At 41.2% G+C, this 26570-nt stretch overlaps 1 protein-coding gene and 1 pseudogene across 4 annotated transcripts in view; both read left to right on the forward strand.

Annotated features, from left to right (window-relative positions):
* Positions 1-26570, forward strand: part of CHRDL2 (chordin like 2) — an 82038-nt gene that overhangs the window by 16476 nt on the left and 38992 nt on the right. For 3 of the 4 annotated variants that reach the window (XM_072610847.1, XM_072610848.1, XM_072610850.1), the window contains exons 2-4: positions 242-354; positions 11009-11102; positions 13339-13481. In XM_072610847.1, coding sequence (XP_072466948.1) covers positions 242-354; positions 11009-11102; positions 13339-13481 — 350 coding nt within the window. The remainder of the gene's footprint in view (positions 1-241; positions 355-11008; positions 11103-13338; positions 13482-26570) is intronic. The other variant, XM_072610851.1, reaches the window with a different exon arrangement.
* On the forward strand, positions 17155-17731 carry LOC140505166 (ATP synthase F(0) complex subunit C2, mitochondrial pseudogene; annotated as a pseudogene).

Below are 26570 nucleotides of genomic sequence, written 5' to 3' on the forward strand. Positions count from 1 at the left end.
AATCCCTGCCTTCATGCAGTTTACATTCTAACTAGGGAGACATGTACAAAGAAATAAATGTGAAACATACAATATATAGAGATGCAAAGTGCTTTTTTTCCTTGGGAGGGAGAGAATCAGGAAAGGCTTCATATAGAAGACTGAATTTTAACGGAGTTTTGAAGTAAATTAAGAATTCCAAGAGGAAGGGTGAAGACACCATCCTGAGGACTACTAACGTTTGCCTGGTTGGTCTTTCCAGGCCCTGATATGTTCTGTCTTTTCCACGGGAAGCGATATGCCCTGGGGGAGAGCTGGCATCCCTACCTGGAGCCACAGGGGCTGATGTACTGTCTTCGCTGCACGTGTTCTGAGGTAGGTTGGTCCATCCTCCTTCACTAGGCCTGGAAACATGACCATGGAGACCTACCTAAAGATCCCCACAAAGCAGGGACCTCTAGAGAGCCTGAGGTCCTGTGCACTCCCCAGCTATGCCCATCCTCACAGTAGACGCTCTTGTTCTTCTTACCCTTGGAAGTTTGCAAAGTGGTTTCTTCCAGTGGGCCACAGGAGGTTGCTAGCTGAAATGAATATAATTTACAAAGTGCTTCATTTATATGACTTTGATGATAGGCAGTGTGCTATAGTGGAAAGAGTCCTGTCCTTTGTCACTTAGTATTTGGGTGCCCTTGAAAGTCATTTCCCCCACTCTGGGACTGAATTTCCTCATCTGCATGATAAGGGGCCTGCAGCTCTAAATCAGGACAGCTCCATGGTATAATGGTAGAACACAGAGCTGGGAGTCTGAAGATCTGAGTTCAAATCTAACCTCAGATACTTACCAGTTGTGTGATCATGGGCAAGTCCCTTAACCCTGTTTGCCCCAGTTTCCTCATCTGTAAAATGAAATGGCAAACGACTCTAATATCTTTGTGAAGAAAACCCCGAATGGGCTCATGAAGAGTCAGACTGAACACCAACAAACAGCGTATAAGTGCTGGAGTTAGCTCTAGAATCCAGGATTTTTCACTTCAAATGTTGTTTGTTATTGTTGCGGTGTCATTGTTGCTACTGATACCAGACCTAAAACTTCATCAGTCTAGGGAGCTTCCAATAAGGAAATTTCTTCTCTCAATGCAGGCTGGAACCTTCTCTGCAACTGGTACTCTTAGAGTTTGGCCTGCGGTACAGAGAGATTAAGAGACTTGCCCAGGCAATATGTGTCACACTGCCAATACATGTTAAAGGCAGGACTCTAACCCAAGACTTTCTGACTCTAAGGCCAGGTCCCTGGTCATAACATACTATCTTCCTTCAAGTATTATTATCACCATTTTGCAGATTCATTCAATTTAGTGTGACACAGTATAAAATGTGTTAAAGATGGTCACATCCCACTTCCAACATTATCAACTGGAGCGATGTGCTTTGTAAACCTTAGGGTGTTATATGAATGTTAGACATTACTACTACATTCATTCAAAATATTTTAAATGTTAAAATTTCATATTTTATTTTTTAAATTACATTGTAAAAAATAATTTTTTTAACATTTGCTTTTTCAAATTTTGAGTTCCAAATTCTTTTCTTCCCTCCCTCTCTCCTGATAGTTTGGAAATATAATCAAGGGCTTGGGTAAAACTGGAGATTTCTCTTCTGTGACTGAAGTGAAAGGAGAGAGTGGAAGTAGTGAGGTGACAGATGTTGAGAATATTTGAGGAATGGAGGAGGGGAAGTAATCTAGCTCAAGTTAGATGGTGGTGACGTAGCAGTCTAACATTAACAATAATAAAAACTGACATGCACATAGCACTTTAAATTTTGCAAAGTTGTTTGTATACATTATCCCATTTGATGTTTACATACATCATCCCATCATCTCATCCCCCTAACCCCCCCAGGGAGGAAGTACAGGTATTACCCTCTTTTTGTAGATAGAGAAACTGAGTGTTGGGGATGTTAAATGACTTGCTTGTGGTCACAGCTAATAAGTATTTACGATGAGTGGGTGAGGGAAGAAAGGATAGGGATGAGTAAAGAGATTGGTAAAGAAAGGAAAAAAGAAAAAATTTGAAACAGCCACTATGGGGAATGCGATGAGCCAGATATCCAGGATAGGGATAGGAAAATTTTTGTGCATTATTTAGAACCAGCTGAAATTATGAAGCAAAAATTTACAGTGGGCAAAATCAGCTTGATTTCATTATTTTTTGCAGGGACACTCAATGGATCCTAGAGCAAAAACTAGGTAAATCAGATAGTGAGAGTTATCCAAGGATGACAATTGACCATTGGAGATTGGTTGACTGTCAGGGGAGCAGGAAATTTGAGACTTATAACTAGGAAAACACTAAATCAACCTATTGTGGGGAACAAGGCTGGTTATGGAAGCAGGTGAAGCCAAAGTGGGGAAGATGGATTGGGAGAATAGGAATGCTGGGTCTGGAAGATGAAGGCTATGATAAAAGCCCAAATAGTTCTTTTTGTGAATGAATGAGAGAATGGGAGAGTGAAAGAGTGGGAAGTTGTGGATGGAGATGGACATTTCAAAGGGTGTAATTTTAAGAGATGGTGAGGTGACAGGTGTGACAGTGTTGGTGTGTGGCTATAATGGGAGGTGGAGAAGGAGGTTGAGAGATCTGAGGAATTGTGGATATGAATATCGAAGTCTCTGGTTATATTGTAAAGTATGATCATGAGTCAGGTATGGAAGTTGAGAGAACTAGGAGAATAACCTGAAAACCAGGATATGACAGCAACAAGGATGGAGAGCATATTACAAAGAGATTATATGAATTTCAAAAGAGGAAAGGTTATTGAAAGCTGAAAGTAGAGGAATGATCCCAAAGGGGAGTACCAGCAGGGAACAAGGCACATGAGAAATGCCCAGAGAGTTATAAGTGCCTTGGTTAAAAATATTCACCTGGCAAGTCTCAGAGCCAAGACATGATCCATGTCTCCTGCTGTCAGGTTCAGCACTCTTTCTATTCTGCCAGGTGCTTCCAATGCCTACATGTCACACCTGATGGTGATAATGCTGTTTAGATAGCCAGGTGGCACAGTGGGGAAAGTCTTGGACTTGGAATTAGGAAGAATTGAGTTCAAATCCAGCCTCAGACACTACTCAGGGCTAGTCACTTACCCACTCTTAAGTTTTCCCACTTTTAAAATAGAGATAATAGTATCTACTTCTCAGGGTTGTTCTAAGGGTAAAATGAGCTAATATTTGTAAAGTGCTTTGCATACTTTAAAGTGTGATATAAATACTAGTTGTTATGATGACAGTGGTGATGATAATTAATACTGGTTATTCTCTGTTCTACTTGTGTAGTAACTTGGTACTTTCAAGAGTATTTATTCATTCGTTGAGTTCCACAGTAACCCTGTGAGGGAGGCAGGACAGGGATTATTCATCTCATTTTTATAAATAAATCTCATAATCTGAGGTTGTTGAGCCTGGATTCCCATTGAGAGGCAGCATGGTACAATGGAAAGATCACTTACTCACAGGACCTGGGTTCAAATCCTTTGCTTACTACTGGATCTGCCTGACCTTAAGCAAATCAATGCTCTGATCACTACTATTGTACCTTTATGACCTTGGACAGAGGTTCCTTCTAGCTTTTTTCAGGATCCTATGAGTTAACCGAGAGATTAAGTGAGTTGCCTGAGGACACATGGTCAATCAATAAGCATTTATTAAGACTTTACTATGTGCCAGGTCCAGCTTTAAACACGGAGGATACACAAACACAGTTCCTGACCTTTAGGAGCTCACACAGCTCATTAGTGACAGAGCCCCTAGCTTCAGATGTAGGCGTTCTCTTGTTAAAGAATTTTGTAGAAAGTCAAATCAAATCAAATCACACCATACTTTAACCTTTAACTGGATCTTTTAAGCTCATCAATGTGGACACCCCCTCCAAATGTACAAATCACAACTCTTCCACACCTACTCATCTGGCACCACTCTTGTCCATTTGTTCTTACTCAGTCATGTCCAACTCCAAATCTTTGTGACCCCATTTGGGGTTTTCTTGGCACAGATATTAGAGTGGTTTGCCATTTTCTTCTCCAGCTCATTTTATACATGAGGAAACTGAGGCAAACAGGGTTAAGTGACTTGCCCCAGGGTCACATAGCTAGTAAGCATCTGAGTTCAGATTTGAGCTCGAGTACTTCTGACTCCAGGTCTGGTGTTCTATCCACTGCACCACCTGGCTGCCCACTTTTGTCCATATCTTACCCCAAGTCCACCAGAGGGGGTCCATCCAGTGTGCTGGGGTCGGAGTGGAAAGTAGCGTTCTTCTTTTAGTTCATAGTTCATAGATTTTAGAGCTGGGAGGGATCTCAGAGGCCACTGAATCCAATTCCCCTATTTTACAAATGAGGAAACTGAGGTCCAGGGAAGTTAAGAGTTTTGTCCAAGGTCACACACAAGTATCAGAGGCCAGATTAATTTGAACTCAGATCCTTGACTCTAGAACCAATATTCTTGGTTGGTAATCATGTACGAGGATTGTCTAACAGTTATTCATTTGCCTCATGAAATGGCCAGTTCGCTTCTTTTGCTGATTACATCTTTATATTTTTCTCTCTTCCTTTCTAATTATAGCTCATCTTTATATAGCCTTTTAAGGTTTGCAAAGCATTTCACATGTGTTATCTCATTTGATCCTCACAACAACCCTGTAAAGTAGGTATAATTATTATATCCATTTTATAGACAAGGAAACTGAAACTAAGAATCAAGTGAGCTAGCAAGAAGAGTCTGGGGCAGGATTTGAAATCAGGGCTTCCTGACTCCCAGATACAGTACTCTAGTACATGTAGTTACCTTGTATCATAGACACAACATGGTCTGGACAGTAAACATTTGTCCACTTTTTTTTTATGGATAGTCAAGCCAATCCAGGCCAATCCAGCAAGCATTAAGCTCCTACTTCATGCTAGGCACTGGGGAGAATTCTGGGGAGTGGTTAACTATTTCAATTTGGAGACTGTGATCTTTTGAAACATCAGAACGATGTTCAAATGAGAATGTCTGAAAGCTTTCCTTCCTTTTTCTTTTGGACTCCATGTTACCTACATGAACCACTTTTGGCTCCCATGTGTCTCCCTATGATATTTCTTCCTTGATATTAATAGGGAATTATCAAACAAAACTGTCTCCTTTTTTACTGTTTCAAAGAATTTGGGGGGAATAAATGGGGGACTTCAGATTTCAAAGGTATAGGAAAATCCCAGGGAGGAAATGTCCTCTACTACTAATGCAGATCTACAATTCCTGTACAGCTTATAGTCTTAGAGAGTTGCCTAGGGCACTAAGTTAAGGGATTTGTCCAAGGTCACTCAGTCACTACATGTCAAAGGTGGGATTTGACTCCAGGCCTTCCTGATTAGAAGACTGACTCTCCATCCATTATGTCAAGCTGTCTCTCTCTCTCTCTCTCTCTCTCTCTCTCTCTCTCTCTCTCTCTCTCTCTCAAGGATTATTTCTGATCTCATAAACACGTCCATCCTTCACAGATGGAAAAGAGTTTTTAAGGTTATATCTTGCTCTCCTGATCAAATGTTTGGCTTTTTTTTTTTTTTATAGTCCCCAAACAATAAGCACAGTGGGACCTTGCATTCTCAGTGCCTCCTTGTCAGGAGCATATGACAGTAATGATACAGTTGCTCTAGAGGATCAACAAGCATTAATTAAGGACTTCAAATGTTCAAGGCAAATAATAGCTGACATTTATATAATGCATTGAAATTGGCCAAGTACATCATCTCGTTTCATCCTCCCAACAACCCCATGAGGACATTACTTAGATGTTATCCTCGTTTTCTCATTTTAAAGATGAAGACCCTTTAGGTTGGAGAGGCTCAGTGAACTTAACCCATGGTCACCCAGCTTCTAAGTGTCAGAAGCAAGGTCTGCAGCCTGGTACAGGCTATCTCTACTCTGCCTTGAAGCCACGATGGCAGGGTTCAGGGGAGATGACAATGAAAATAACAAGGTCCCTGCATCCAAGGAACCTGGGACATCTTGCATGCTGTGGCAGCACAAAATCTTAGGAATTAGACCTAGATAGCCTTATCAGTTATCGTGTCTACCCCCTCATTTGACTTGATTTTTTCATATTTCTACTTTCACTTTTTATGGATGGGTTTTGTTTTTGCATTACAAACATTTACAGATTACACTAGCTTCACACAGGATCTCTTGAACTAAGTAAAACAGTTAAGTAAAATTAAAAATATAGTGACCTCATCTGAAAGTTCATGTAGCATTTCACATCTGTAGTACCCTCTTGCTCTCTATTTAAAAAAAAAAACCAGAAATCTGCTTTCTGTCCTTCCCATCCCCTACCTTAGATGATCAAGGATGGAATGTACTATCATTCATTATGTAGAGGAATGTATTTAGAGTGTGTGAGAGGTGTGTCCGTGTGTGTGTGTGTGTGTGACACTCACTGGCTAGAGCACTAGGCCTGGAGACAGGAACACCTGAGTTCAAATTCTGTCTCTGACACTGACAAGCTATGTGAGCACAGGCAAGTCACTTAACCCTGTTTGCCTCAGTTTCCTCATCTGTAAAATGGGTTGGAGAAGGAAATGGCAAACCACCCCGGTATCTTTGCCAAGAAAACCCCAAATGGAGTCACAAAGAACAACATCTATGTGCAGCCATTGAGAAAATTTGTTTTGATTGACATCCCCTCATTTTACAGAAGAGGAAACTTACTATAACAAACATTTAGAATTGGAAGATGGGAGTTCAAATTCTGGCCTTGCTATTTACTGCCTGTGGGATTATGGGCAAATCTCTTCCCCTTATCTTGTCCTCAGTTTTTTGTTTATCAAATGAGGGGACTGGACCAGAGGTCCATCCTCTTAGGTGCCAGATCTGATGGCCACTTCTCAGTCCTCATCGTTCTCAACCTCTCTTTAGCCTCTGACAATTTCAATCATCCTCTTCTCCTGGATACTCTCTCCTGTTTCTCCTCCCACCTAATGATGGTCTCAGAGGTCCCTTCCAGCTCTAAATCTATGATTCTGTGAAATGCCCTGATCTTGCCACAGTGATGACTTGCTGAGAGAGAGCAGGGATGGATGTGATGACCTAACGAGACTGCCCCCCCACCTTGCAGCCAGAGTTCTTTGGCCCCCTGCAAGAGGGCTGCTGCACCAAAGCTTGAAATGTCTCTTGGCCGTAAGCCAAACCCATTTGTGACATAATTCCTGATGGTGTAATAGGCCCTGCTGTCTCTGTTCTCAGGGAGGAGGGAGTGGGTGGATGGATGGGTGGGTGAGTGGAGGGTGGGGGGTGCTTACGTCATCTCTTGAGACAAACAGCAGGTGTTCCTTAGCTTCAGACATCTGGGGCTGTGTCTCAGCTGGAGCTGGTCCCCTGAGGCACACCCCCCTCTTCCTCTTGGTGCAGCTTTCTCTTTAATTTGCATAAGAGACAGAATCTGGGAGATTCCCACTTATCTCCCACTCTATTTTTGTCAGGCCAAGAAGTAAAATATTCCAGAAACACCGTCACCACCTCCCCCTTTTCCTTAGTCTAGTTGGGGAAATGGTAAGGTCTGGAAGTCACCCTGCCCAAACTTGCTCAGGATGAATCCTCCCCATCATCTTGAGCCAGTCAGTTGGTCAATAAGCATTTATTAAATGCTTAGTATGTGCCAGGCATAGTGGGAAGTGCTGAGGATATAAAGAAATACAAAAATAGAGTTGCTGCCCTCAAGGAGTTCATATTCTAATGAGAGAGCTCATGCAAGGTCAACTATGTAGATACTATATCTAAACAAGATGGAGGGATGGAAGGTAATCTCAGAACATAGGCATGGGGGTAGGGGTGCGGGAGAACTGGTGAAGGACTCAAGCTAAAAGTAGAGTTTGAGGTGATTCTTGAGGGAGGCCAGGGGAGCTATAAGGCAGCAGTGAGGAGAGAGAGCTTTCTAAGTATAGGAGACAGTGGCCAGTGAAGAAGCACTGAGTCAGGAGCTGGAGTGTCCTACTCTGTGAGTTACATACTGCAAGACCAGTGCCATTGAAAATGGGGGAGGGGAGTAAAGGGTAAGGAGAAGGGAAAGGAAGAAGAGGCCAGTTGGAAAAGGGCTTTAGATGTCAAATAGGAAACTCTATATTTGAAACTAGAGATGATAGGGAGGAGTTTATTGAATAAGGAGGTGATATGATCTGACCTATACTTCTAGAAGATCACTTTGGCAGCTGAGTGGATGATGGATTGGAGGGAGGAGAGATATGAGGCAGGGAAACAAATTAGAAAGCACTGAAACCGCCCAGGTGTGCATCAGAGACATGGCTCTGTGAGTGGAGATGAGAGGACATATATAAGAGATATTGTAAAATAGAAATAAGACTTGGCAAAAAATTGACTATGTGGAATGAATGGAAGAGAGGAGCTGAGGATGATTCCAAGGATGTATACCTGGAGAATTGGAAAGATGGTGGCAATAATAGGGGAATTTGGAAAAGGAGAGGGTTTTGGAGAAGTTTTGAGTTCTGTTTTGGACATGTTGAATTTGAGATGCTCATAGGACACACAATTTGAGATGCCCAAGAAATAGTTGGAGATGCATGACTATAACTGAGAAGAGAGATACGAGCTAGAAACATAGATGTGGAAATCATCTATATAGACCTAGATGGTACAGTGGATAGCTAGGTGGCACAGTGGATAGAGTACCAGGCTTGAAGTCAGGAAGAGTCACCTTCCTGAGTTCAAATCTCAGACACTTACTACCTTGGTGACCCTGGGCAAATCACTTAACCCTGTGTGCCTCAATTCTTCATTTGTAAAATGAACTGGAGAAGGAAATGGCATTCCAGTATCTTTGCCAAGAAAGCCCCAAATGGGGTCTTGGAGAGTCAGACATGACTGAGATGACTAAACAATAAACAACAACAAAAGAGGTGATAATTGAGCCTATGGAAACTGGTGAGATTACCAGGTGAGGCAGCATAGAGAAAGAAGAGACAGACCCGTGAGGGTCATTGACAGCTAGTTGGCATGACTTGGATGAAGCAACAGCCAAAGAGACTAAGAAGGAGTGGTCAGTCAGACTGGGAGAGAACCAGGAGAAAGCAATGTCACAAAAACCAAGAGAGAAGAGAGTGATTGACAGTGTAGAGGAGTCAAGAAGGATAAAGACTGAGAAAAGGCCATCAGATTTGGCAACTTAAAGATCTCTGGTGACTTTGGAGAAATTATTGGGAAGTAGGCTTAAGTGTCTTGTGTCTCGCTTCTCCTAGGTTTTTCCAGTGCTTTGGACATAGTTCCCAGCCCCCTCTACCTCCCCACCAAACAGGGCAGGTAGATCAGAGAATTAACCTAAAAATGCTTTCTGAGAAAGGGCAAATTTTAAGATGAAACTGAAGGCCCAAGTGGGGTCCAGCTGTGGGATCTACGCCTTCATCAGGGGAGTTGATGAAAATATTGAGCAACATATAGCTTCTCTCATTGTTTCTAATTCTTCTTTACATGTTACATGCCATCTTGTGGTGGGGGGGAAGGGAGAGATGGCGAGAAAAATTTGAACTCATAATCTTATAGAAGTGAATGTTTATTTTAATCAGGAGTTTATTTTTATTTTTTATTAGTTAATTTATTTATTTTTAGTTTTCAACATTCACTTCAATAAGTTTTAAATTTTCTCTCCTTCCCTCTCCCTTCCCTCCCCAAGATGGTATGCAATCTGATATGGACTATAGAAATGAATGTTGAAAACAACAAAATAATAAAATAATAAATTTTTTAAAAAAGAAAATATTGAGCAGCAGCATAGTGCTGAGATCAGAGCCCTGTGGCATTCTGCTAAAGAGGATTTGGATAAATTAATGGATCAATGTCTTTGAATCTAATCATTTTGAATCAATTCAGAATTTGCTTCAAGTGTCCTGTCATCTAACTCTGTTCTTGCATCTTATCTACCAGCATATCATAAGACATTTTCTAAAACAATCTGTCTTTAGTCTGTTGTTATTGAGTCATTTCCATCATGTCTGACTCTTTGGGATCCCATTTTGGGGGTTTTCTTGGCAAAGATACTAGATTGGTTTGCCATTTCCTTCTCTAGCTCATTTGATGAGGAAACTGAGGCAAACAGGGTTAAATGACTTACCCAGGGTCACACAGCTAGTAAGTGTCTGAGGTCACATTCGAACTCCAGTCTTCTTGACTCCAGGTTCAGTGCTCTATCCACTGAGCTGCCTCTTTCTAGGGAATCAATTAGGAAAGAATGAAAGGACAGCAGTGCTATTGTGAGGGCCTAGTTGAAACTGAATGACATTGTGAATGAATTTGCACTTCTATTCATGTGAATGAACAGGGATCCCAGAAGCCTTAGAACGTAGAGTACCAGAGTGTCAGTTGAAATTCTACACAGAATGTAGAAAAAAAAGTCTGCGTCCCAAGATTTCCTCTCACTTCTGACATTCTGTGTTCTAAGGTTCCCTCCCAGCTCTGACATTTGGTGTTCTAAGGGTTCTCCCAGCTCTGACATTCTATGTTCTAAGGTCCTTTCTAGTACTTATATCCTATGTTCTATGTTTCAATGTCCCTCTCAGCTCTGACACCATCTCTTCTATCTGTTCCAAACCTCACATTTATAAGACTTGAAATTCTAAGCTTTCTCTCAGTTGAGGTCTCTTCTAGCTCCAACACATTACATTCTACATGGTTCTGAGGTCTTTTCCCACTCTCACACTCTGTATTCTCTGGTCCAAGGCTGCTTCCAGCTCTGACATTGTACATCCCGTGGTCATTCTCAATGCTGACATTCCGTGTACCAAGGTCCCTCCTAGCTCTGATCTTCTAACGCTCTGATTCCTTGAGTCTTCTTAACCTTAAGGTTTTCTGCCACCATTTTTAACACAGTTTCCAGGTCCTCTTTTGGTCCCAGGCCAATCCTTCCCAACCCAAACTGAGACAGATACATCTCTCTCCTGCCCTTTCCAGGGCTCTGTGAGGTACCAACCTCCTGAGCCTGCTCTCTCCCCTCCATAGAGTGCCCACGTGAACTGTTATCGCCTCCACTGCCCACCGGTGCACTGTCCTCAGCCTGTGACGGAGCCTCAGCAATGCTGCCCCCGGTGTGTGGGTAAGTAACACCACGTTTTCCCTTCCCTGCTGGCTCTAGGCTTTCCCTCTCCCAGATCCACCTGCCTCCTTTCCCTCTCTTTGTCTCCCCTGGCTCTCACTCATCTCCTTTCCCTCTAATCCCATGCTTTTTACCCTAGTCTGTGCCTTTCCCTTTCTCTATTATAATTCCCTTTCTCCTCAACTCCATAGTCTCCTCTTCCAAATTCCTACAATCTCACCTTTCTCCTAACTTCACTTCTCCACTCCCTCTCTCTTCTATGTCTCTTTCCTCCTAATTCCCCAACTCCTTTCTCTTTCTCTAATGAACTTCTCCCCATGTGACCCCAGAGGGCAGAACTAAGCACAGCCGGGCTGGGAGCAGTTTCAGGGAGGGCAATTTCAGTCTACCATAAGGTAAAATATCCTGACAATCACCTGTCCAACAATGGAATGGTCTCCTTCAACAAGGAGGGAGATCCCTGTCATCAAAAATATTAAAACTCAGACTGGATGCCTCTCTGCTTGGAGGGCTAAAGAGGGGATCCCTATGTTAGGGGAATATGTATATTTATTTTCTCAAGGTCCTTCTGGACATAGATTTCTAATAGAGATGGTGGGGGGGAATCAGAGAGGGGGAGAGACCAAAATCCAGCTTGTAGATTCACTTAATTCCCTGTCCTAGTATTGGATAGTTGGGGTTGTAATTGAAGAGCAATTCCTATGAAAAAGATATGGAATGATATAGTGGACAACAAGCCCAATGTGAGTCAATAACATGATGTGGCAGCCCCCTCCCCCCACTCCAAATTGACATGCCCTTTGGCTCCATCAATTAAGTGTCATAGCGTTTAGAACAGAGAGTGGTCTTGCTATGCTGTGCCATGGTCAGACCACATTGAGAGTTCATTTCTAGACCCATTTTAGGAATGATATAAGTAATATGAAGCATACTGAAAGCAGGTCACATAAGATGAAATGGAGACTGGAGACTAGGTCATATGAGGCTTCATTGGGGAACTGGGAAAGTTTAGCCACTAGAAAAAAAGATTGATCATATGAGAGATATTTTCAAGTATTTTAAGGGCATGGGGAAGAATGAAAAGAAATTTGTGCGTGGTCTCAGACATCAGCCACCTCAGGGTGGCTACTTTTTGTAGCAGTTGTGTGTTAGTTTTCATAGAAAGGGTGATGGACTTGGACCCTGGACAAACCTGGGTCCAAATCATGGCTCTGGCATAGACAAGTCATATGCCTCCCTCGCATACACCTCAGTTTCCTTATCTGTAAAATGGGGGGGTGATAATATATACAATACCTCCCTCTCAAGATTGTGTTGAGAAAAGTATTTTGTAAATGTTAAAGTTATATAGAATTGTGAGCCACTGATACAGTGGAAAGGTAGCTGGGTTTGGAAAGGTCAGGGGAGCTGAGTTCAAATCCTGGCCTGTGGGATACTGGAAAAGTCATTTGACCTATCTGTGACTTAGTCTATCATCTATAAAATAAGGGTAGAACCTGGTAATCACTAAGGTCTCCCACGGCTCTAAATCTGTGACCTCTGTCAGGCCTAAACACAGGAGTAAAATAAACACTGATTTCCTTTTAAAGACCAGGAGGCAGGACTAGAGCCTCCCTCGGGCGGGGTTTCTGCAGGCTGCCTAGGTGGAAGAATAAGAAAGTATAGATTTGAGGTCTCCCTTTCCCATCACTGTTACCAGAAAGCTTTAGGAAGGATCTAATTGAGCTCCCACTCCCTGAAAGACAGGACCTTGGAACATGGAACATCCCATCTTCCCTCAGATCAGTGCTCTAATTATTCAAACTTATTTTATTCAACAAACATTTATTAAGTGCTTCCTGTATGCAGAACACTTTGCTTGGTCCTAAAGGCAATAGAAGGTTTCAGTAAAACACTGTTCCCATCCTCATGGAGCTTTCTGTCTAGTTCTGAAAAATAAGATATATACGCACATATCAGCATCATGGGGGAAACATTCTTTTCTGGGAGGAAGAAAGTACAGCCAGATTGGCTCTGAAGGAAAGCAAGGTGGGACAGGGAAAGGCCAATCCTGGTAAATCTAGGCCTCCTGGAAGATGTGGGACTGTAGAAGCTTACTTAGAAGAACATTGGGAAGGAAGGAGATTCTAGCTAGCAAAAGCTGTGGGCTCTCTTGGATGACTCTGGCTAATGTCTCAAATTGGAAGGAATCTTCATTTTTCTTTTCTTTCCCTTCTTTTCTGTAATCTTTCTGAAGAACCTCACACACCATCGGGGCTCCGGGCCCCCCTGAAGTCATGCCAATACAATGGGACCACCTACCAGCAAGGGGATACATTCACCACCCAAGAGCTCTTTCCCTCCCGTCAGACCAACCAGTGTGTCTTTTGCAGCTGCTCAGTAAGTTTTGACTTGATCCTTTCCAATCAATCAGTGAACATTTATAAAGTACCTACTATGTGTCAAGTACTGTGCTTGGCACTGGTGATGCAGAAAGAGGCAAAAGACAGTCCCTGTCCTCAGGTAGCTTATAATATAATGGGGTGAGACAGCAATCTTCCAGCATGGGCAAGTGGGGGGTGGGATGAAGGGGATAGGATTGGCCAGGGGTGATGTAGAAGGAAGAGGATGCTGAGGCCAGAGAAGAGGGGCAACTAGGCAATAGCACCCCTAAGCTTCAATCTGGCCCTAATTTCTCTCAGCCTCAGTTTCCTCATTTGTAAAATGGGACTGATAATAGCACCTTTCTCCCAGGATTGTTGTGAGGAGCAAATGAGAAAGCCAATTTACAGAACTTTAAAGACCTAAAGCACTATGTAAGTGCTAGTTATTATTATTCATTGGGAAAGCAGAATGGTATATATTTTTTCATTTTTCCCCACTTAATAGTATTTTATTTTTTTCCAATTACATGTAAAGATAGTTTTCAGCATTCATTTTCTATAACATTTTGAGTTCCAAATTTTTCTCCCTTGCTCCCTTCCCTTAACCCTCCCCAAGACAAGTGGAAGCAAACAATCTGTTATGGACCGAATATATTTCCACATTAATGTTGTGAAAAAGGAATCAGAACAAAAGGAAAAACCATGAGAAAGAAAAAAACAAAAAAAGTGAAAATAGTAAGCTTTAATCTGCATTCAGGCTCCATAGTTCTTTCAATGGCTATGGATAGTATTTTCCATCATGAGTCTTTAGGAATTGTCTTGGATCATTGTATTGCTGAGAAGAGCTAAGTCTGTCATAGCTGATCATCGCACAGTGCTGCTGTTACTGTGTACAATGTTCTCCCGGTTCTGCTCACTTCACTCAGCATCAGTTCATGTAAGTCCTGCCAGGTTTTTCTGAAATCTTCCTGCTCATCATTTCTTATAGCACAATAGTACTCCATTACATTCATATACCACAAATCGTTCAGCCATTCCCCAACTGAAGAGCATCCCTTTAATTTCTAATTCTTTGCCACCACAAAAAGAGCTGCTATAAATATTTTTGTACATATGGTCCTTTCCTCTTTTTTATGATCTCTTTGGAATATAGACCTACTAGTGGTATTACTGGATCAAAGGGTATGCACAATTTTATAGCCCTTTGGGCACAGTTCCAAACTCTCTGGAATGGCTGGGTCAGTTCACAACTCCACCAGCAGTGCCTTAGTGTTCCAGTTTTCCCACATCTTTTCCAACATTTATCTATTTCTTTTTCTATCATATTAGTTAATCTGATAGGTGTGATGTGTTTTAATTTGCATTTCTCTAATCAATAGTGATTTAGAGCATTTTTATATGACTATAGATAACTTTAATTTTTTCATCTAAAAACTTCCTGTTCATATCCTTTTATCATTTATCAATTGGGAAATGACTTGAATTCTTATAAATTAGACTCAGTTCTCTATATATTTGATAAAGGAGACTATTACCAGAAATACTGGCTATAAAAATTGTTTCCCAGCTTTCTACTTTCCTTCTAATCTTGGTTGCATTGGTTTTGTTTGTGCAAAAATGTTTTAACTTAATGTAATCAAAATTATCCATTTTGCGTTTCATAATGTTCTCTGTCTCTTGTTTGTCATAAATTCTTCCCTTCTTCATAGATCTGACAGGTAAACTATTCCTTGCTCTTCTAATTTACTTATGTTATCACCCTTTATGTCTAAATCATGTACCCATTTTGACCTTGTCTTGGCATATGGTGTGAGATGTTGGTCTATGCCTAGTTTCTGCCATACTATGCCATACTATTTTCCACTTTTCCCAGCAGGTTTTGTCAAATAGTGAGTTCTTATCCCAGAAACTGGAGTCTTTGCGTTTCTCAGATTACTATAATCATATACTACTGTGTTTTATGTACCTAATGTATTCCATTGATCCACCACTCTGCTTCTTAGCCAATACAAAATAGTTTTGATGATTGTCACTTTATAATTTTATAGTTTTAGATTTGGTACAACTAGCCACCTTCCTCTGCATTTTTAGAATTAATTTCCTTGATATTCTTGATCTTTTGTTTTTCCAGATGAATTCTGTTATCATTTTTTCTAGCTCTAAATGTTTTTTGGTTTTGATTAGCATGGCACCGAGTAAGTAACTTAATTTAGGTAGGATTATCATTTTTATTATATTAGCTCAGACTACCCATGAGCTATTGATAATTTTCCTATTGTTTAGCTTTGATTTTATTTGTGTGAAAAACGTTTTGTAATTGGGTTCATATAGCTCCTGAGTTTGTCTTGGCAGGTAGACTGCCAAATATTTTATGTTGTCTACAATTATTTTAAATGGAATTTCTCTTTCTATCTCTTGCTGCCAGGCTTTGTTGGTAATATATAGAAATGATGATGATTTATGTGGATTTATTTTATGTCCTGCAACTTTGTTAAAGTTGTTCAAGTAGTTTTTAGTTGATTCTCTAGGATTCTTTAAGTATAACATGGTATCATCTGCAAAGAGTGATAGTTTTTTTTCTCATTGCTTGTTCTAATTACTTCAATTTCTTTTTCTTCTCTTATTGCTATAGCTAACATTGCTAGTACTGTATTGAATAGCAGTGGTGAAACAGACATTCTTGTTTCACCTCCTCCCCCAATCTTAATGAAAATGCTTTTAACTTATCCTCATTACATATAATGCTTGCTGATGGTTTTAGATAGATACTACTTATCATTTTAAGGAAAACTCCGTTTATTCCTATGCTCTCTAGTGTTTTTAATAGGAATGGGTATTGTATTTTGTCAAAAGCTTTTTCTACGTCTATTGAGATAATCATAATTTCTGTTAGTTTTGTTATTGATGTGGTCAATTGTGCTGATAGTTTTCCTAATATTGAACCAGCCTTGCATTTCCTGGTATTAATTCTGCCTGGTCATAGTGTATTATCCTTATGACAAATTGCTGTAATCTCTTTGCTAAAACTTTATTTAAATTTTTTGCATCATTATTCCCTAGGGAAATTGGTCTATAATTTTCTTTATTTTGACTCTTCCTGGTTTAAGTGTCAGCACCATATTTGTGTCATAAAAGGAATTTGGTAGGACTCCTTCTTTGCCTATTTTCCCAAATAGTTTATATAGTATTGGAATTAATTGTTCTTTAAATGTTTGGTAGAATTCACTTATAAATCCATCAGACCCTGAAGGTTTTTTCTTAGGTAGTTCATTGATAGCTTGTTCAATTTCTTTTTCTCAAATGGGGTTATTTAAGTATTTTATTTCCTCTTCTGCTAATCTGGGCAGTTTATATTTTGTAAATATTCATCCATTTCATTTAGATTGTCAGATTTATTGACATAGTTGGGCAAAATAGCTCCTAATTATTGCTTTAATTTCTTCTCATTGGTACTGAAGTCTTCCTTTTAATTTTTGATACTGGTAATTTGATTTTCTTCTTTCTTTTTTTAAAATCAAATTAACCATAAGTTTTGTCTCTTATTTTTTTCATAAAACCAGCTCTTAGTTTTATTTATTAGTTCAATAATTTTCTTTTTTTTGATATTACTAATCTCTCTTTTGATTTTCAGAATTTCTAATTTGGCATTTAATTAGGAATTTTTAATTTGTTCTTTTTCTAGTTTTTTTAGTTGCATGCCCAACTCATTGATCTCCTCTTTCTATATTTTATTCGTGTATGAATTTAGAGATATAAAATTTCCCCTAAGAGTCCCTCTCTGTCTCCTCTGCTCTGCTGGCAGCTCTTCAGCTTTGCCCCTTAGCCCTTGAGAATGTATGCCTGCACCAAGTTCATCTCTACCCCTGCCCTTGTGAGGAGCAGCTCTCAACTGCTGAGTAGACCATTATCTGCAGTGGTGCTAAAATGGCCAGAGGTTCTAGACAGATAAGTACCTCAGCATTTTGGCAGCATCAGGTCCTTTGACCTCACTTGTCCCCAGATGTAGATTCCAAACTAGCACTATCTCAAGGGACATTGACACAGCAGCCAAGTTCATTGGGGCTGGGGCTGCTACTATGGGGGTGGCTGACTCTGGAGCTGGTATTAGGACTGTGTTTTTAAAGTCTCATTATTGGTTATGCCAGGAACCCTTCCTTGAAGCAGCTGCTCTTTTCCTATGCCATCCTGGGCTTTGCCCTGTCTGAGGCCATGGGGCCCTTTTGCCTAATGGTGGCCTTCTTCATACTCTTCACCATGTGATGGAGCCATTCTATCCCCCCTTGTTTCTGAATGTTCCTCCTTGTCCTCTTGATCCTTCCATGTCTCTTGCAGCCTGTGCATACCTCCCCCTCCATTTTACCAGGTGGCCCTGGGGAAAGCCATAGATTCAGGGTTTGATAAAGGGAAGACAAGTAAATACTGTATTAATAAGCTGAAAAAAATTTCCCCTAAGAACTTCTTTGGCTGAATCCTTTAAATGTTGGTACATTGTCTCATTATTGTCATTCTCTTTGATGAAATTATAACTTGTTTTTATGATTTTTTGTTTGACCCACTCATTCTTTAGAATTAAATTATTTAGTTTCCAATTAATTTTTAGTCTATTTTTCCATGGCCCTTTATCACATGTGATTTTTATTGCATCATGATCTGAAAAGGATGCATTTAATATTTTTGCCTTTTTGCATTGTATTGTGAAGTTTTTATGCCCTAATGCATGGCCAACTTTTGTGTAGGTACAATGTACTCTGAGAAAAAGGTATATTCCTTCCTATTGTAATTCAATTTTTTTGCAGAAGTCTATCACATCTAAAGTTTCTAAAATTCTATTCACCTCCTTAACTTCTTTCTTATCTATTTTGTGCTTAGATTTATCCAGTTCTCAGAGGGGGAGGTTGAGGTCTGCTACTAGTATTGTTTTCTTACGTATTTCTTCCTGTAATTCACTTAACTTCTCCAAGAATTTGGATGCTATACCACTTTTCAGTGGTACCTTTTAGCAAGATGTAGTTTCCTTCCTTATCTCTTTTAATTAAATCTCTTTTTGGTTTTGCTTTGTCTAAGATCAGGATTGCTACACCTACTTTTTTTTTTTACTTCAGCTAAAGCATAATATATTCTGCTCCAGCTTTTTACCTTTACTCCATGTGTATCTTTCTGCTTCAAATGTGTTTCTTGTAAACAACATGTTGTAGGACTCTGGTACTTAATCCACTTTGCTACCTACTTCTGTTTTATGGGAGAATTCATTCCATTCACATTCATTGTTATGATTAATAGCTGTGTATTTCCCTCCACCCTATTTTTCCCTGTTTATGCTTTTCTCTCTCCTTTCACCCTGTCCCTTCTCACCAGTGTTTTGCTTCTGACCACTACCTCACTCAGTCTACCCTTATTTCTATCAGGCTCCCCCTTCCCTTTTGTTTCCCCTTTTCTTTTTCTACTTCCCTGTAGGGTAAGCTAAGTTTCTATACCCAACTGAGTGTATATGCTATTCCCTCTTTGAGCCAAATCTGATGAGAGTAAGATTCAAACAATGTTCACTCCCGCCCTTCTCTCCCTCTACTGCAGGAGATCTTTTATTCTTCTTCATGTGATGTAATTTATCCTATTCTGCCTCCCCCTTTCCTCTTCTCCCAGTACAATCCTTTATTTCACCCCTTTTTTTTTATATTAACACATCAAAGTCAACTTTTACCCAAATCCTCTATGTATACTCCTTCTAACTGCCCATGTAGGGATGGAAACAGTTTAACTTTATTGAATAATGTGGTTTTTTCTTTCCTGTTTACCTGTTTATGCTTCTCTTGAGTCTTGTATTTGATGATCAAATTTTCTGTTCAGCTTTTGTCTTTTCACCAGGAAAATTTGAAAGTCCTCTATTTCATTGAATGTCATCCTTTCCCTGAAAGATTATGCTCAATTTTGCTAGGTAGTTGATTCTTGGTTGTAATCCAAGCTCCTTTGCCTTCCAGAATATCATATTCCAAGTCCTCTGATTCTTTCATGTAGAGCTGCTAAGCCCTGTGTAATCCTGACTGTGGCTCCTTGATATTTGAATTGTTTCTTTATGGTTGCTTACAGTACTTTCTCCTTGACCTGATAATGCTGGGACTTGGCTACAATATTCCTTGGAGTTTTCATTTTGGAATCTTTTTCAGGAGGTGATTAGTGAATTCAATAACTGTTTTACCCTCTGGTTCTAGAATATCAGGGCAGTTTTCCTTGATAATTTCTTGAAAGATGCCATCCAGGCTCTTTTTCTATCATAGCTTTCAAGTAGTCCAATAATTCTTAAATTATCTCTTCTGGATCTATTTTCCAGGTGGGTTGTTTTTCCAATGAGGTATTTTACATTTTCTTCTATTTTTCATTCTTTTGTTTGACTGCTTCTTAACATCTCATAGAATCATCAGCTTCTACTTGCCTAATTCTAGTTTTTAAAAAATTATTTTCTTCCAGTTAGCTTTTGTGCCTCCTTTTCTATTTGGCCAGTTCTACTTTTTAAGGAGTTGCTTTCTTCAGTGGGTTTTTTTTTTCCCATCTGGCCCATTGTATTTTTTAAGAAATTGTTTTCTTCAGTCAGTTTTCATCCTTCCTTTTCCAAGCTGCTGTCTCTTCTATAATTCTCTTTTTTTTTTCACAATTTTTCTTCTACTTCTCTTATTTGATTTTTAAAATACATTTTAAACTCTTCCAAGAGGGCTTTTTGGGCTTGAGACCAATTCATATTTGCCTTTGAGGCTTTACCTGTAGGCATTTTGACATTGTTGTCCTCTTCTGAGTTTGTGTTTTGATCTTTCTTGTTACCATAGTAACTTTTTATGGGCAAGGCACAGACAGCACTGTCCCAAGCTTCTCGTGCTAGGGTTAGGGGCCTGGTCACTGGTTTTCTGTGCTGGGGTCTCAAGTGCTAACAGTTTGCCCACTGTACTGGGGTGGCTTGGCCTAGTAATGTCCATTGTGTATTATGTTCCAGGGCTGGCAGTTTGCCTTCTTCAATGGAGCTAGAGGCCATACAGCTGATCTACTGAGCACGGATTATGGGGCCTCAGTCACTGATCTATGCTGTGGTTAAGAGCCTCCTGCTAGCTTGCCTGGACATGGTCTGTGCTGGGCTGATCTCCTTTTTTAACCCAAGTGAGACAGACCTTTCCTGAAATCCTTTTAAGTTATCTTAAGCTAGAAAATTGTTTGACTGCATCTTATTGTAAGTTCTGTTGCTCTAGAATCCATTTAGAGGCTTGATTTAACTTTGCTTCTGAGTAAAACTGGGGAGTGCTCAAGCAACTTCCTGGCTTCTCTCCACCATCTTAGCTCTGTCCCCATCAGCATGGCATTAAAGAGAACACTAGACCTAGGTTTGACATTTGTAAGCTGTGTGACCCTAGGCAAATCACTTAATCTCTCTGGGCCTTGGTTTCCTCCTTTACAGAAAGGAAATAATGACCCTGATACCACCTAGTCCACAGAAATGATAAAAGAAGATAATTTTGTATTGTAAAGTGCTCTAGAAGGAGGAGTGCTTATTCTTGTCTTGCCCCACCCATTCTCACCAAATGAACTCTGGACTGGAAGGTAGACAGAAGGGAGAGAATTATACAGCACAGACTCTTCCCTCCCACGGGCTGTGCAGCCCTAGTATCAAGGACCATGCAAAGAGAGGACCAGAAACAGGCATTGATGAAAATTAAGGCAACAAGGTGGCTCAGTGGATAGATCATTAGGCCTGCCCTCAGGAAGCCCTAAATTCAAATCCAGTCTTACTCTCTTGCTTCAGTTTCTTTCACTTGTGTCCAGCTCTTCATGACCTTATTTGAAGTTTTCTCAGCAAAGACATTGGAGTGGTTTGTCATTTCCTTCTCCAGATTCATTTTACACATAAGGAAACTTAGGCAAATAGGGTTAAATGACTTGCCCAGGGACACACAGTTGAGGCAGAACTTGAACTCAAGTCTTTCTGACTCCAGACCCTGCACTCTATCCACTGTGCCACCTAACTACCCCAATCATTTGTGACCATGGGCAAGTCACTAAGTGTTATATTCCTCAACTGCAAAATGTAGATAATCATAGCACCTAAGTACAAGAGCTGTTGTGAGAATAAAGTGGAATAATATTTGTAAAGCACTTAGCACAGTGCCTGGCACACAGTAGGTGCTTCATAAATTATTAATATTCAACATTAATTATTCATGAATTATTGGCTACACAGTCATCAGGGTTGTTGTGGCCAGGCTAGAGCCTCAGAGTAGGAGCCCTGGAGCTTGAGCTTGAATCCTATCTTTGCCTCCCACTGCTTTGATGACTTTGAACCCATCACTTAACTGCTGTGAGCCTCCATTTCCTCTTCTGGGGAAATGAAGAGGCTGCTCCCACTTCTGGCATATTTATGTTCCAGCACTGAATCCCAACTATGCTGCTTGCCTGACTGTATGACCCTAAGCAAGTCACGTCCCCCCTCTGACCCACAGTTCCTTCATCAGTAAAACAGGAGTGATAATGCTGACGCCACCCACCTCAGAAGGGCTGTTGTGAGGATCAAAAAGGGATGAGGGATGAAAAGTACTTGGTGAACATGAAAGCGCTGTAGAAATGTCAGCTATGATCATCATCATCATTATTAGTCTCCATTGTTTAGTTGGCCCCAGCAAGCCCTTCGTCCTCTGCTGCCCACCCACCCCCTCTTCCCTTGCCAGCCAAGCCCTTTGGATCCTGCCTTCCCTACATGCATCAATGCTCAACATTTTCTTCCAGTCCTTGTAGCATACACAGAAATAGCCATTCACAGGCATCCTCAGCTGAGAGCCCAGAGCCAAGGGATGGATGAGAACCTTTCAGGCCAGAGCCCAACCCAGCATGCTTCTCTGCAGTCTGGATTCTGGCTCTCATTCTTCCGAGGGCATGTAGGCATTTAGGATCTTTCTCAGCTGAACAGAAGTGAACACCCAAAATGTCAGCCAAGCAATCAGTCACTGGGGACTGAGCACAAGTAGTTACAGAGACACAGCTCTTCTCTTCAGAGATCCCCCAGTTTGAAGTGGAGATGTGGTCTCTGCCCTTAAGGAGCACCTTTTCTGAGCAAAGAATAGTCCCTGCCCCTCCTATCTTTCTACTCTTACACTGTTGTTCAGTTGTTTTTCAATCACATCTAACTCTTTGTGATCCCATTTGGGGTTTTCTTGGCAAAAATACTGGAGTGGTTTGCCATTTCCTTCTCCAGCTCATTTTATACATGAGGAAACTGAGGCAAACAGGGTTAAGTGATTTGCCTAGATCATACAGCAAGTAAGTATCTGAGGTTGAATTTGAACTTAGGTCTTCATGACTCCAGGCCCCACACTCTACTGCATCACCTAGCTGCCCCTCTTTCCTCTCTAATCTCATTCATATCCTCTTCTAATCCAGTTCCCCTGGTCTTCTGGCTGTTCTTTAAACACAATACTCCATGTACCCATTGCAACACTTAGCACCCACTCAGCCCCAGGCCTGGAAAGCTCTCCCTCCCCACCTGTACTTACTGACATCCCGAGCTTCACCTCAGGTCTTAGGAGGGCTTTCCCAATTCCCCCATCTCCACCCCCATATTCTAAAATTGCCTTCCATTTATTCTGTATGTATATTATATGCAGTTATTTTTTGCATGTTGTCTCTTCCATTAAAATATAAGCTCCTTGAGGGAAGAGACCATGTTTACCCTTTCTTTGTATCCCTACTGCTTAGGCTAGGGCCAAGGCACATGATGAGTGCTTCAAAGTATGCTGACTAGCAGAGAGACCCACCTCCTCTCAGCGAGCCCCAGATGACTGTAGGGAAGACAGGGGTCTTTTCTTACCCAAATAACCCTTCCTCTTGAAGACAGAACAGAAATTTATAGACCATGGATTGGCTGTGGATTTTCCTCAGACATCCCTCTAACTATAATTTAGTTCCAAACCAATGGGATCCCCCACCCATCCCCAGCTCTGCCCCATTCTTAACAAAAGCGTCTAGGGAAGATGATGCCACAATACACCTTGTTCATTCATTCTAATCACATGCTCCAATCACATGTATTTACTAAGTACCATTTATATGCCAGGCCCCATGCTCGGTCCTGGAGATTCAAAGACAAAAATGAAACAATTCCTTTCCACAAGATGCTTCTAGTCTCAAGAGCAGGGGTTCTGAACCTAGGATCCATGAAGAGATATTTAAGGGAGATCATTTTAAATTGCACTCACCTCTAACTGAAATTCAGCATTTCCTTCAGTTATTTGAAATATGATTCTAAGGAGGAGTCATTAGGCTTTCTTAGACTACTAAAGATGGCCAGGACACCCAAAATTAAGTACTGTTAAATGAAGAGGTTAGGAAGTTCTGTTTTCTATCTATCCACGGTACCTTATGGTATAATTTAAAGCATGTCTCAGGAGACTGAGAACAGTGGTCAGTCAGAATGTCAGAAAGACTCGCACCATCCCTGAATACCAGAGATCAGCCTCTCCTCCTTCCACTTTTCTCTTCTTCAGATAAAGGACCTCGACTTTCATCTATTCTAATTTATCTTTATATATCCTATATATCTTTTATACATATACATATACATATATATATAAAATTTATCTTCAAAATAACCATAAGTGGTAGGTAGTGCAGATATTAATATCTGAGATTTACCAATGAGGGAAACTGAGGTACTAAGTTCAGTGACTTATCCATGGCCCTATATGTCTAATAACTGTTGGAACTGGTTGTCAGATCTGGGATTTTCTACTCTTAGTTCATCATTTTCTCCACAAAAATTCTTAACTTTTGTGTATGTGTGTGTGCATCATGTCCCTCTGTCAGTCTGGAGAAGACTATGGATCCCTTCTCAGAAGAATATTTTTAAATGCCTAAAATAAACTACCTGGGATGACAAAGGAAACCAATTACATTGAAATGCAGTTATTAAACTATTTTTTTAAAAAACAAATTCACAGACTCCAGGTTAGGAACCCCTATATCAGCCCATGGAGTGCATGTGTGTACTTGCACGCGCACACACACACACACACACACACACACACACACACACACACACACATATACATACACAGTTGTGCCCAAATGTGAGGCTGAAGCCCACATCCTTGAGGTTGACTTTCACACTGCACTGAATGAGGTAGTGAAGCCACAGTGGAGCCTTAGAGAGGTAAGGTCTCCTGCCCACAGTAACTCAATTAAGTATCTGAGGCAGCACTCAAACCCAGTGCTTCTGACATGCTAGCACCCAGCACAGAGCCTTACATACACACAGTAGGTGATTTCTGAATGTTTAATTCAAAGGATCATGGATTTGAAGCTGAAAGGGACCTTTGAGCCTATCTAGTCCAACCCAGTCATTTTTCAGTTGAGGAACTGTGGCCCACCAAGGTTAAGGGACTTGCTCGGTCACCTCAATAGTAAGTAGCCTTCCACATACTTAACAATAGCTGTCATCTCCACTTGGCCTCCCCTTAGGTACAGTTGGGTAGAACAGTGAATAGAGCCACTGAGCCTGGAACCAGGAAGACCTGAATTCAGATCCAGTTACTTGTGACAACAAGTCACTCAACTGCTATCTGCCTCAGTTTTCTCAACTGAAAATAGAGATGATAATAATTAACCTATCTCCCAGTGGTATAGGGAGGATTAACTGAGGTATGATTTGTAAAGTATTTAGCCCAGTACCTAGCACATGGTAGGCACTTAATAAATATTCCCTTCCTTCCTTCTTGCCTTCCTTACTGCCTCCCTCTTTCCCTCCTTCTGTCCCTTCCTTCCTTCCTGCCTTCCTTCCTTCCTATCCCCTAGTAAGTATTCCTCTCAAAAGGAAGGGCACACAAAAAGTCAGTGATGAAGTAGACAATAAGCCGCCCCGCCCCCCCCTCCCCCCCCCCCCCCACCCAGGTGTCAGAACTCATAGACTAAGGCTTTTTCTGCTTCAGGACTTTGGTCCTTCTCTTTGGCTTAGCTGTTTCCTCGGGTTGGTTGGAGTGGGGAGAGGAGGCAGGCAGGCCCTGGGATTCCAACCCAGCTCTTCTGACTCCCAATCCAGCGATCCACTGTACCCCTCTATCTCTTCTCTCAAGATGTCCCAAAGTTCCCACTGAGCTGGGAACAGGGGCACTCTGGGGGCACTCTAGGAGTGACCTACTTTCAGACCCCTTGACTCCACCAGAGCCCAAGGGCCGAGCCGTGCCACAGTTCTGCCCTTCCAGAATGGGCAGCTGACTGGCATACACACAGCTTACCGTTGTGCTGAGTCTCCCCAGATCTGGAGGGTCTGTGGGTGCCAGGAAGGCGGCCGGTTGAGGAGACTGTGGTGGCTTTGCTTAGAGAACTATTCCAGAGTCTTGGGAAAGGAGAGAGGTGAAAACTGCTGAGTATGGCCTCTCCTGGCCTCGGAAACTTTACCAATCTAAATATTCCCTGGTTCTGCCCTCTCAGCACGTCCCAGGCTGGTGAAATAGATCACTCTGTATACACACAGCTCATGCCTGCACACCCCATGATTTCACACCTGTAAGCTGCCCCTTGGATGGAGAAGAAACCACAGATTTGGATAGGGGCACTTGGTGGTTTTTTTACTTAGACCATAGAATATCAGAACTGAAAGGAACCTTCAAATGTAGAACATAAAATGTCTGCTTGAAGGAACCTTAGAATAGAAAATAGCAGAGTTAGAAAGATCCTTAGAACATAGAACACAGGATGTCAGAGCTGGGAGGGACCTTAGAACACAGAATGTCAGAGCTGAGAGGAACCTCAGAACACAGAATGTCAGAGCTGGAAGAGACCTTAGAACATAAAATGTTAGAGCTGGGAAGGGCCTTAGAACACAGGATGTCAGAGCTGGAAGAGGCCTTAGAACACAGAATGTCAGAGCTGGGAAGGACCTTAGAACAAGGAATATCAAACCTAGGAGGGATCTTAGAATTAGAACACAGAATGTCAGAGCTGAGGAGAACCTCAGAACACAGAATGTCAGAGCTGGAAAAGGCCTTAGAACACAGAATGTCAGAGCTGAGAGGAACCTTAGAACACAGAATGTCAGAGCTGGGAAGGACCTTTAACTTCATCTAGCCCTTTATTTTCCCTC

The sequence above is a fragment of the Notamacropus eugenii genome, chromosome 5, assembly GCF_028372415.1.
Source record: "Notamacropus eugenii isolate mMacEug1 chromosome 5, mMacEug1.pri_v2, whole genome shotgun sequence".
Lineage (NCBI taxonomy): Eukaryota > Metazoa > Chordata > Mammalia > Diprotodontia > Macropodidae > Notamacropus > Notamacropus eugenii.